At 37.1% G+C, this 12,710-nt stretch overlaps 1 protein-coding gene across 1 annotated transcript in view; it reads right to left on the bottom strand.

Moving 5' to 3' along the window:
* The window catches only part of ROCK1 (Rho associated coiled-coil containing protein kinase 1), a 91,880-nt gene that overhangs the window by 12,676 nt on the left and 66,494 nt on the right, over positions 1-12,710 (bottom strand). Inside the window, exons 25-28 of the mRNA XM_037378639.1 lie at positions 10,315-10,403; positions 9,804-9,992; positions 9,129-9,294; positions 2,169-2,239 (exon numbers count right to left, since the gene is read on the bottom strand). Coding sequence (XP_037234536.1) covers positions 2,169-2,239; positions 9,129-9,294; positions 9,804-9,992; positions 10,315-10,403 — 515 coding nt within the window. The remainder of the gene's footprint in view (positions 1-2,168; positions 2,240-9,128; positions 9,295-9,803; positions 9,993-10,314; positions 10,404-12,710) is intronic.

Genomic DNA, 12,710 nt, shown 5'->3' with positions numbered 1-12,710 from the left:
ACAGTTCAGCCAACAGAATACATGTAAGTCAACATGGCCCCTCACTACTGTGCCTCACTGGTTTCAACGACAGCTAGGTTAAGGAATCTTACCAGCATGAGTCATTTTATGACAGAGGCATCCATCTATACTTCGAATTCCTTCAAAGTGCAAAAACTATTATTCAAACTAGGAAAGTATGAATGGAGTAACTGCCTAAAATACCTTGAGGGAACTAAACTAAGTATGCCTATACTGGGCATGCCTAAAGAAGCCCAAATACAGTCTTTCACTGGAGAAGCTACGTTTATCAGAAGTTTAAAATTTTAATCATCAGAGGATGCAAGAATCATCTCCATTTCTAGAAGACAAGTAGAAAAGGTTGCTGGAGATATTCTGACAGGAAAATGATGCAGTATTTTAGATAATCCAGAGCAGAATAAAGCTACATGACTTGTGCCTAGGCACAGTCACTTCTGTTCATGGACACTGCCAGAAGTCTGACAGCAACCTGGAGAATCACCTCCAGAACAAGAGGAATCAAGCAGCCTTAGCTGTCAAACAGAACAAGTTGTAGAATAGATTTACAGATAGGTGTGTTTCATGAACACCCAAACACTACTGGCATTTGACTCAAATACGGCATGAAGAATGTCCTTAACCCTGTCCTGTAGATTTCATAGAAACATAGAATCACAGGATCATTTAGGTTGGAAATAACCTTTAAGATCGTCAAGTCAAACTGTTAACACAGGACTGCCAAGTCCACCACTAAACCATGCCTCTAAGCACCATATCTACATGTCTTTTGACATTCCAGGGTTGGTAATTCCACCACACCCCTGGGCAGCCTGTTCCAATGCTTCATTTCCTGCAGTTCTGCTAACAGGGAGACAAAGTGAAATGCAAAGAGACAAGAAACCAACTGAAAAGCATTTGAGGTATCTATAGCAAACCTGAGGTTCCAAATTGTGGGAAGCAAACATATGCAATGCAAACAAGTGCCGCATTGAAACTCATGTGAGAGTCTGGGAGAATACTCTAAGCAGCCATCAGCTGAAATACGACAGAGCTTAACACTCAATCTCTGCAAGCTAGAATAGGTGGCTGTGTTAACTTACAGCCACATCACCAAGAAGGTCTGGTACTGATGTAAAAATAGGCAGGTCTGGAACTCAAAACACTCCCAACTATATGAAGTAGGTCATGTTAGCCAACTGGAATCAAAGGACTTCAGCAGCTAACAGCTCAAAACAAACACTTCCGTGCTTCTTTGAGAGGAACTAAATCCTCCTTTAAATTTTGTAGGAACCACTTCTAACACTTGTAGAATGTGAACATGAACAACAGCCTCTGAGAAGGACTTTTCAGCAGAAATCAGACAGTTAACTTGAAAGTGTCATGAACAAACTGAATAATTTCCAATACTGGTCTTTGAATGTAAGGAAGGAAGATGCAGGGAAATAAACTATTTCATATGAATTGCTTGCAAAATTTAAAAAATTCTAGTGACCATGTTCACTTTTCCAACTTGTTATATTAAAAGATGTTCAAAGAGAGAAACTGGAAAGCTAGAAAACAATCAGAAACTGGTTCTAAGCTTACAGGCACCCCACTTTGAACATCTGAAGCTTCAAAGAACTAGATCATAACCTCTGCAGAGGCAAAACAATACTGCTTTGTTTAGGAGTGGGTGTTTCTGTTTCTGTTCTGTTTCTTTTCAAGAGAGACTGACCATTTTAAAAGTAAGGGACATGGCAGTGTCCTTGAAAACCATGTGTGGCAAGTTGGTATGATACACTCTTCCACGGCCTTCAGAACATTTAGGTGTGGTATTCCCTACTCTCTGCTGTCAAGTTGCACAAAGAGCTTATTTTTCACCAGCAGGATTATAAAGAAGCTTACTCAAAGGAGAAACAAAATTTTGAATAGTTCCACGATGCCCATTGTAAAGCATTTCCTCACCGGCCTGTCATGAATTTGCACAATGTTATTACTACAGATTGCATGCTGAACTTGAATTTTCTTGTTGGGATTTTTTTTTTCTTCATTAAAATAACGTATACACACTAAATTGTTTTAATTGTTTTGTTTGCTCCTTAAATGTGAGCTGTAAAACCAATCCACCATACACCTAAAAAACTTTTCAAGGGAGTTGAAGAAGAAAAAAAAACCCCATCCATTTGTACCTGTTTCTTCCAGCCATGCCGCTTTATATTTCCTTTGTTTGGTATTGAAAGCCAACCTTCAAGTCTTGATTCTGGTTTAAAAAAAATGCATATTAAATAATTTCATGTATTTATAATAATTTAAGCAGAATAGCACAAAAGCAAACTATTACTAGAAAGGAAAATATACTACATGCAGTAATAGGCCATTACCTGTTCAGCAAAGCAAAATAAAAAGCACAGCTAAGTAAAAAGTAGATATAAGTATTTACTTCATGCTTCATCACAAGCTAACATTTGATAATACAGTTACCACAAAATACAGTGAAACTGCTTTCCTTGATGCCAACATCTAACACTGTATGTAAATAGTTTGCAAAGAGCCAGGCAGGAAAGACTTTGCTTTGAAAATGTGTTACAGCTTAAACGGAAGATGATTAAGAGATTCTCCATATAAACATAATTTAATATTCAGCGGGGCTAAACAAAAATACTCGGCAGAAAGATGCAGCAAGTAAAACAAACCAGATCCACATTTTCCAAGGGGAACAAAAAAAGGAGAGCGCACAAGAGCAAGCAAAGCTATACAGATGTCCCATTACTCACAGAAGATAAGCATAGGAGTTAAATAAATAAGGAATGCAGGAAGAATCAACTAGATATAAAGAATAAGAGACAAGCATTTTATTTAAATTTTCAGTGGACAGTTTTTGAAAGAGTAATGTAATAAAGTATTTTCCTAATATGAAACTACAGAAATAATTTAACAATGATACAAAGAAGCGTCACAACAAAGACAGCATTCTGCCTAACGTGGATTATAGATTTTAAAACCCCCTCCAGATAACTGATACTTGGGTTTGATAGGCATTTTTTAAATTAAGAAGTGAGGTAAAAGCAGCGAGAAGCTATTGTGATTCCGTTAATTTGACACAGTACAAAGTCTCACAATTTTGTAAATGTGAGAATGAAGTAATCAAAATTTCATTCCATCATTAGAAATTTATTTCACAATTGAGAAAAATCTGAGGTTTTTTTAAAACGATCATAAAAATGTGTTTATAGAAAAAAGGTCAGAGTACAGAAATATAGCCGATAGCTAACGTATGCATTCTTTACAATAAATTTAACTGGCAGCACTGAAAATTTCAAAAACATTAAGTTAAAATTTGTTGAAACATTCTCCACAAATGTATTTGTAAGAAGGAGCTACTGGTCCCTGTTATCCTTCAGGGATAGTTCTGTGTGAGGTGTACCTCAGCAAACTCTGAAAATACATTCAAATATGTAAAAGATACTGTCCATATATTTGTTCCATGAAATTGCAACGAGACTGACAGCCTAGCCTTGCAGCAGGCATTGAAATCAGGCGTAAAACCCCCTCCCTTCCCACGTTAGCCTTACAACACACCATACTTAGAAGTGGACTACACTTAAAAATATAGAATCGTTTCCTAACATTTCTCCAAACAGAATTCAAAATATTGGTGGACCAGTGAACTACTCAAATTCTAATTGGAAGAAAGGCATGTTAGCAGAACTCATTCCAGTAAGAAAATTTCCTGGAAAAAATTAAGGAAATGTGTATTTCCCTGCCTGTCGTATCTGTACAAGAAATCAGTGGGGTGTGGGTTCTCCCCCCAGACCCCTCCTCAATTTTTGATATTCAGTAGCTTTGGAAAAAGAAGCCTACTTCCTTCATGTCTGCAGGCATCACAGATAATGCTTATCTTGTTTTGAATACTTCCATTAGTTTTTACATCATGAAAAGATTCTTCCATTTTTAGAAATTTTAGAAAAAACCTAAATCTCAAGTCCTCCATTGCAAAATAAAGTGATTAATTGATAATGAAGAACATGGTATGGACAACTGGAATTCAAAAGCAATACTGTATGGACAAATTGTGATTTGAAAGGAGTAAGTAGGCATCTATGGAAATCGTGACATATGAAAATCTGGAAAGATTTATTAATGATAAATTTTAAAAGATGCATCAGGGACAGTGTAGGTAGGTGTTTTTCTAAACTCGTTTCTATTTCAGCACATTCTGAAAAAAACTTTAAAGTAGAAACTGGATAAGCTGTTACAAACGAATCAGATGACATTCTCTTCTGTCTACTATAAATCTATTTTAGTGACCAAATTCTATTTGCATGAGAGATGATTTCTGAGCTGTGAATAACATCACGCAGTTGAAAATAACACTTTCTGAATGCACTCCTTTCAACAAAGCTAACATTTGTCTGGAACCAAATGTACTCTTGAAAGGGTAGATGAGCCCTTTCATTCTAACCTTGCCACAAAGGTTTGTGTCAAGTAATATTTATAGTGTATTTTAATTTCCCTTGACAGAGTTAGCTAGTACAACTGCAAATGCTTGTCTGGCCATTTCACAAATATTTGATAGAGAATAATAATATTTATGAGTGTTCTGATTAAGTAATTAAGAAAATATGGGCTATCTAGAGTATGAAAAAGAATCTTCCATTCCTGTCTTTAAAAATAGGCTCAAAACTATTGCCTGACAACTTCCTTTATTTTGGAAAAAATCCTAGAATTGATACTTCATATTTCCAATGCAGAAAATCCAAGACAGGCCTCAAAAATATCTGATGGCTAGTTGGACCCGAGTAGAATATGACAAAAGAATTCCATAAATGCTACAGAACTTATAATTATCTCTGAATATATATTAAAATGTGGATTTGCATTCTAAACATCTTCATGGTTATTATTCATATTGCCAGAATTCATTGTGATTCAGTGTGATAAATGTTGAGTTCTAAGAGTAAGTCTTCAACAAAATCACACTAGACAACCATGACTGTACTGACTGTAAGACTTTTTGCTGTTTAGGAGCGAAGTAATACAGGCACCTTCATGAGCAGCAGAGCACCTCTTTCTAACGTTCAAGAATGCCTCCTACTCCTCAGACTCTTCCACAGTAACAAAAACCCTTGAGATACTATCTTGCTAATTCTTTCCAGTCCACCCCTTCCCCTTTGAATCTTTCCTTTCTCAGATTGTCTTACTATAATTCATGTGGCTCTCACCAAAGATTGCTGGCTGGATCTATGCTTGGAGGTATATTCAGGTGATGGCTACTTGCAGGTATTTCTGAAAGTCCCATATTAAAAAAACCAACTGTTGGCTTAAATGGTCCATGTTTTATTATTCCACCTTATCTTTGTGTAAAGATAATATATAACATATGGTGTAAAATATTATGTGCTGCATTTAAACCTTTAGGACAGCTCAATTGCTTTATTTATCTTGCCAATCAGATGAAAAGATATAGCACTTAGGAAAAAAAAATCTTAAGTTCCTAAATGCATTTTGTCTTGACAAAAAGAAACCTGTTTATAATCATGTAAGTATTAAGACTTCCTAAGTCCAGCCAGGAGGAAGAGGCATTCCAAAAGCATCATTAAAAAGCAAATACTTCAGCTGTTTCAGCAAGGACTCTATTTAAACATTGGAGACATGAACTGAGACATAGCTGCTATCTGAACCAATAATCAGCAGTAAGAGTTACAAAAATCGGCTAAAACTAAATACAAGGAAAACCTTCCTCTACATTATGCTCTTTCCCATCTGGTGAAGCAAAAGCCCGAGATTAGCCTGGATTGTCTAAATGAGCCAATCCCTACCTTCGGAGAATGAAAGTTGCCCTGGGAGCTGCCAGAACTTGAGGGGGGTGTTTAGTTCAACAAGAGACAGAAACCACCTCCAGCTGAGATGCAGCTGTAAGGTGTTACCACGCGATTTCTCTGGATCTACCTCCAAATACAGAAAATTTTACCTTAAAATTTTCTGAGTATTAGGAATTCATTTCAGTATTACCTTGAGTTTATTCAAAGAGTGCAAAGCCTTCTGAATCAAAAATTTTGCAACATGCTCTTCCCATAAATAATGAATTCTACTCTTGTAGCCTCTCTGGTCACTGGTAAACTAAGCTCCTTGATTATACAAGATACCACCCCATAGCCTGAACCTCTCTGCCATGCAGGATGACAGTGGACAATGCCTGAGAGCCAGGGTCTCTCTGGAATTCCACGAACATTACTATCACACTGTTTCATACCAAGGTGTTTTTTCAATTAAACCAGAGACTGCCCGGGACCAGAACTGAGACTGTGGAATCATTCCTTTAGATATGTTTACATTATTTTGTGTTTAAGTTTTCCCTGGTGATGTTTTTACTGTGACAGGAAACTGAATAAATCATACTATAATTACTGATTTACTAATTTTACCATATATATGTCTTAAATATTTTTAAGGAATGCCTTTGCCTTAAGAACAAATGTATCACCTAGAGAATCCTACTGACTACTCATCAGGTCCATCTCATTAACAAAACGCTATTCAGGGTGCTCTGAAGGAATGTCTATGCTTGGGCTACAGAAATGATGAGAACTTGGCACGCATTTGAAGACAAACAACTTCATATAACTAAATTGTAGCAAATTAACTGCTGTGGTATGCCACCTTGTTTTGAAGACTAATTACTTGGTTCACAGAAAAATACCTACACGCTGCATAATTTCCTCTTTCTGGGGCATAGGGTATTTCTACTTTGAAGATTGGCTTTTTTTTTTTCCTCCTTATAATGCTAGTGCACTCCTTTGCCCTCTACTTGGCTCTTTGACAAATGTGTGAAATCTGACTATACTAATGTCACTTAATCTCTTTTAATTACCTAAATTGCTTCTTATTCAGATCCTGATCAACACAGAGCATCACTCAAAAAAAAAAAAAAACCCAACACAAAAAGCAGCATGTAGGGACATGATCTAAATCTAGATAAGTCCTAATAATATGTATTAGGAGTCCTACCTGTATGACAGCAACACCAGCAGCACAACTGCAGTAAAAATCAGAGGCATGTATAGCGATAAGGGCAAAAAAAAAAAGAGAAGAGAAATGAAAGGCTAGTAAAAAAGAAACAGAGGGGTCATGAGTATGGAAGAGTTACAGCTGACTTGAAAAGATCTTGCACATACTGAACTTTCTGCCCCAATATTCAAGTGGCAGGTCATACAGCCAGAAGCCTCCCAACACGTCTCCAGAGGCAAAACTGAAAATAACGTACCTTAATGAGGCAGACAAAAAGTGCTTACTCCTACAGTCTTGCCAAGATCTAAGAGACAACAGGATCATATTGACACACTATCGCAGTTAAGAAGAAAACAGGAAGGTGCCTATGCCCAGATGGAAGCACTGGGTGTTTTCAGTGCAATATGCAACAGTCATTATGCTGAAAATGTCTGAGAAGGAAAGTGAGGAAGCTCAAAACTACCCTTTTATGTAGAATAAATCTGGTCTGTTTTCCTGTAGAAAAGTTTAAACTCTTAATTTACAAGAGTTCGGAAGTTTTCAATAAAATATTATGAACCAGAGCGTTCTTCATTTAGGAGACACTATCAAACATAAGGCTTGATTCCAAATATTAATTTGAGGGGATAAACCCCCCCAACCTTTAGTAAGTAAAACCTCTCTGATTTCTTTTTTACCCCAGTTAAATGGAATACACTGAGAACCAGAATCTAAGAGAAAAATTCCTGAGATCAGAAATATCAGAGGGAGCTCCTAGCAGGTGACAGCTAAGGAAAAAAATGTTCCTTCACCAATCTAATAGGTCTAAGAATTCTCAATACTGAGTTTCGATGGAAGTGTGACCCAGAAGATGTTTTCGAAAGAAGCAGACATTTACTTCACAAGATGGCAATTACCTGAGGGTTTTACCGATCACAGTGCAAAAGGCTTCTTGGACAGAATGGAAGTTGTAAGAATAGACTATCACTATATGAATGAAAATCTATTTTAGAACAGAATTCTTTTAAATATTAACCGAAAATGAAAACCTAAAAATACACTAGAAGAAGACAGGACATAAAAATAGACACCAAAAGGAATAACTACATAAATAGATATACGAAGTCTCATAATCTACCTGAAATTTCAATCACTCTAAGACCCCTGGAAAAACTCTAGGAAGTGCCAATCTGAGCAGCATGAAGTGCATTAACAGGAAAAGAGACACCTAAAAAGATTCTATTTACTTTTATCTGATTACTCATCCACTGAAGTCTTAAAATATCCAAAATAGTATTCTATTTCCATATGTTTGAATATATTTTTCTACAATACAAATGAAACTGTATATGTGTAAGACAAGCATTTACTAAGAATTTCATGATGAACTATAAAAATTGCTTAACTCTACAAAAAAAATAAACCTAGCTCCAACAGAAGGAAATTGTCAAACACAGCTTATTACCACTAATTGCTTTTTGCTGTATCTAAAGATATAGAAATAGATCATGAGAAAGTACTAACTGATTATGCTTTTCAGTCATTGGGGAGGGGAAAAAATCACTAAACAGTGTAACAGTGGGTCTCAAATTATATAGTGCCTGGAACTCACACTACATGGAAATGGCTAACTGCACCATATTAATTATTCTTATTTTGATCTGCTAAATTGGAGTACCACACAAACTATAAATGCATTATGGAAATTCCTACAATTATTTTTCACATTGGCAATTATTGCCACTTGTCATAAAGGTGGCACATGACTGTAGTAACAGACAAGACCAAGGCAATTTTTGCATTCAAGATAAAAAAGACAATCACTATGTTCTGGAAGTGTATTCTGTTCACTGGATACAGCACATAGTATTCATTGTTCAAAGAGCAGCAGCAGATATAAGGGTACTCTCTCAGTGAAAGTGGATAAAAATTATGCTAATGCCAAGCCATACAGTGGGAGAAGTGATGTGAGAAAAAATTAAGACTTATATATAGGCAGCTAAGCTCAGATAAAACCAAACCAAAACAAAGCAAAAAGTGGAAATGTGATATAGACAGAGACAGCCAGAAGATTTCAAAAGGTAGTAACTTGTTTGAAATAATATCTTCCAAAACTATATCTATGCACAAAATCAAGTAGTTCTAATATGCTTTTCTCTTACCTGACAGATTTCCATCCGTTTCATCTGGCTGGAGACTAGCAACGCTGGTAGAATCCATTCCTTGCTGGAGGTCCAAAATTTTCCTTCGTAGTTGTTCTATGTCACTCTCTTTACTATCCAGCTGCATCTGGAGCTCATTCCTGTATGTAGATTCTTCTGCTAGTTGCTGTATTTACATACACATGCACAATTACTGTGATACCAAAAATATGGCAACAAAGTATTCTGAAAACAAAACTCACTATTTTTTTTTTTAATATCGCTAGATACTTTTGATAGCATTAGCAAAAGTGATTACAGTAGAAGTGTTCATCCAGCCTTGGAAACAAAGTTAAATAACAAAGATCCAGGAAGTACAAACCAGTATAATTAATCTACTAAAGTACGATTAGTTTTGCAAAGGAGACCACCTACCAGTGAAACAAACTGCATAAACAGTGTTCAGTTTTTTAGCCTTCATAATATATTGGTGACTTCCACAGTTAAGAATTTAGAAAGGCGAAATGAATGAGAACAAGCAGAGCTGCACACTTGTTGAGTTCTCTACCTCACTAAAATTCTGTAGCCTAGAACATCTGAAACAGAGGTTGTAATTTTTTCAAGTAGATTATGAGCTATACGTTTTTCCTGCAGAGAAAATTCCACAATGTGGCAAAAAATTTAAGATTATTTTACCGCTTGCATTTCGTTGAGCTCCTTTTGGTATTTCACTACCATCTGATTGAATTTCTCTTTTTCTTGATTAAGTTCTAATTGGAGCTTTCGGTTTTCCTTCTCCTTCTTCCTCAAATCTTGCATGTTAGCTTTCTTTCTGTCTATTTTAAAATCTTTCCGATTCATTATCTCAGCCAGTTTGTTGACAGCCTGTTAAAAAAAGGAAAACCAGCAAGAAAAATTATATATGCAAGCATGTTTCACAGAAAACTTCTAAGTTCCTCTAGTTACAGAATTCAATCAAAAAAAATATTCACCAGCATAAATGGCCCTTACTCACAACAGAAGTAATACTGAAAAGTACACAGCATAAAAATTCATTCTGTCAACTGTAAATATCAACAAGGCATATTATACATCATGTTTAATATAAACATAATCTTAAAGGCACTAAGTTAGCCACATAAATAATGAACTGAAAATGTATCTGAAATGCAACGTAATTATTGTTATTAAATTGCATAAGTCATACCTGTGTCTTCAGAGTTCTTTCAGTGTTAATGCTCTTCTCATAATGCATTCTAATATTATTGATTTCCTCCTCTTTTTTAATTTCATATTCTGTTAAAATAATATTCAACTTTGAAGTATTATAGGACAAGGTAACTATTTCTAAGCTTAATCACTTCTACAATTGCATCATTTTTTTCCTCCAGTTTCCTGTTGTGTCACTTAATGCTCAAAACAGTTTGCAATGACAAAGGTTACCAGTTTAACACTACTATAATGATAGAAAATTACCAGGAGGATATATCACAAAGGCACCAAGATGAAATACCAAAGCCAGCATACATATTTTTGTTTTCTGGTGATGACTAAGTTTTTTGCCCCACTTCCTTTTGTGTGTGTGCTACCACAAGTGTTTCTGCACTAAGTCAGTACCCACATAGAATAAGACTGATATGACCAGACACATATTCAGTACAGATTCTCAAATCAGGCATAAACAGAACATGGGGAAAAAGGCTTACAAGGAATGACTCTGTCACACACACACTCACCCCCAGTTACTCAATTCTAGCAATCTTTCTATCACACCTCCAGTCTGCTGGTTCGCTCCCAAAGTCTCTACAAGTATGCATTTCACTGGTAAGGATTTCTCCACCAAAACCGCAAACAGTTATTCAAGTACTTTAAAAGTAACAAACTCCATAAACTACAAAATACTGAAAACTGCTTGCTCACCAATCCCTGCTACTACAGAAATGCAGAACTAAGGGAAAATGTTTTAGTATGCCTTACCGCCTGTGTAGCGTCGGCAACAAAACTGGCAACATAAGTAATAAGGCCTTTACTCTCATAGCCAACAGATATTAAAGCATGTATTCCAATTTTCTAATGCTTCCCAAATGCAAAACCATGGGAGTAAACTGAATAACCGTGACTTCCCATACAGTCAGAATGCATGTAAATAGAACAATCCACTGATAGGCGTATGATCACAACTTAAGATTCTGAGTCTAAGCGAGATCTTGAAGAAATTGAAATAATACTGCTTTACTGTAAATACTGGAGATAGGGAAAAGAAACTTTAATAAATACACTGTGTGCAATATGAAATGAGCAAAATAATTTTTGTTAATAAATTCCATGCACACAAGGGCATAGCTGGCATTCCTGACTACTCCTGCAGGAAGTTAGTGCTAGTTTATTTTAAGAGCTGAGGAAGGAGTGTGAGCAGAAACTCACTTTTTTCCTACCTGCTACGCCTGAGGGTTTTAGTTGTTTTCAGCAATAAAGGCAGTGCATGGAAATGGAAGCAATACAATAGAAAGAATGGCAATTTGGAATTACAGAATAGTTTGGGTTGAAAGGCACCTTTAAAGGTCATCTAGTTCAACCTACCTGCAAAAAGCAGGGACAGCTTCAACTCGATCAGGTTGCTCAGAGCCCCTGACCTTGATATGGGGCATATACCACCACTCTGGGGAACCTGTTCTAGTATTTCACCATCATCACTGTAAAAAAAATTCTTCCCAATACCTAGTCTGACTCTATCCACTTTTAGCTTAAAACCATTACCTCTTGTCCCATCACAACAGACCCTGCAAAAATGTTTGCCCTCATCTTTCTTATAAGTCCCCTTTAAGTAATGAAAGGCTGCAATAAGGTCTCCCTGAAGCCTTCTCTTCTCCAGGCTGAACAACCCCAGCTCTTTCAGACTTTCTTCCTAGGAGGTGTTCCATCTCTCTGATCAACTTCATGCCCCTCCTCTGGACCCATTCCAACAGGTCCATGTTTTTCCTTGAGCTGAGGGTTGTTCCAGAGCTGGACACAGCACTCCAGGTTGGGTCTCACCAGCACAGAGTAGAGGGGGAGAGTCACCTCCCTTGACCTGCTGGCCACGCTTCTGTCAATGCAGCCCAGGATAGGGTTGGCCTTCTGGGCTGTAAGCGCACCTTGCTGCTTCATGTCCAGGTTTTCATCCATCAGTACCCCCAAGTCCTTCTCCACAGGGCTGCTCTCAATCCCTTCATTTCCCAGCCTGTATTAATACCAGAAACTGACCCGAATCATGTGGAGGACCTTGCTCTTGGCCTTCTTGAACCTCACAAGGTTCACATGGACCCACCTCTTAAGCTTGTCCAGGTCTCCCTGGATGGCATCCTGTCCCTCAGGCATGTCAACTGCACCACTCAACTTGGTGTCACCTGTGAACTTGCTGAGGGTGCGCTTGATCCCACCGTCTATGCCATTGATGAAGATATTAAACAGTACTGGTCCCAGTATGGACCTTGGAGGAATACCACTTGTCACAATCTCCATCTGGACATCCAGCTGGAGCCATTGACCACTACCCCTGGATGCAACCATCCAGCTAATTCCTCCTCCACTGAACAGTCCACCCATCAAATTTGTATCTCTCCA

This window comes from Falco rusticolus, chromosome 3 (assembly GCF_015220075.1).
Source record: "Falco rusticolus isolate bFalRus1 chromosome 3, bFalRus1.pri, whole genome shotgun sequence".
In the NCBI taxonomy this organism is placed as follows: domain Eukaryota; kingdom Metazoa; phylum Chordata; class Aves; order Falconiformes; family Falconidae; genus Falco; species Falco rusticolus.
Note: the sequence above shows the minus strand (reverse complement) of the source record. Positions and strands in the feature narration are given on the sequence as shown.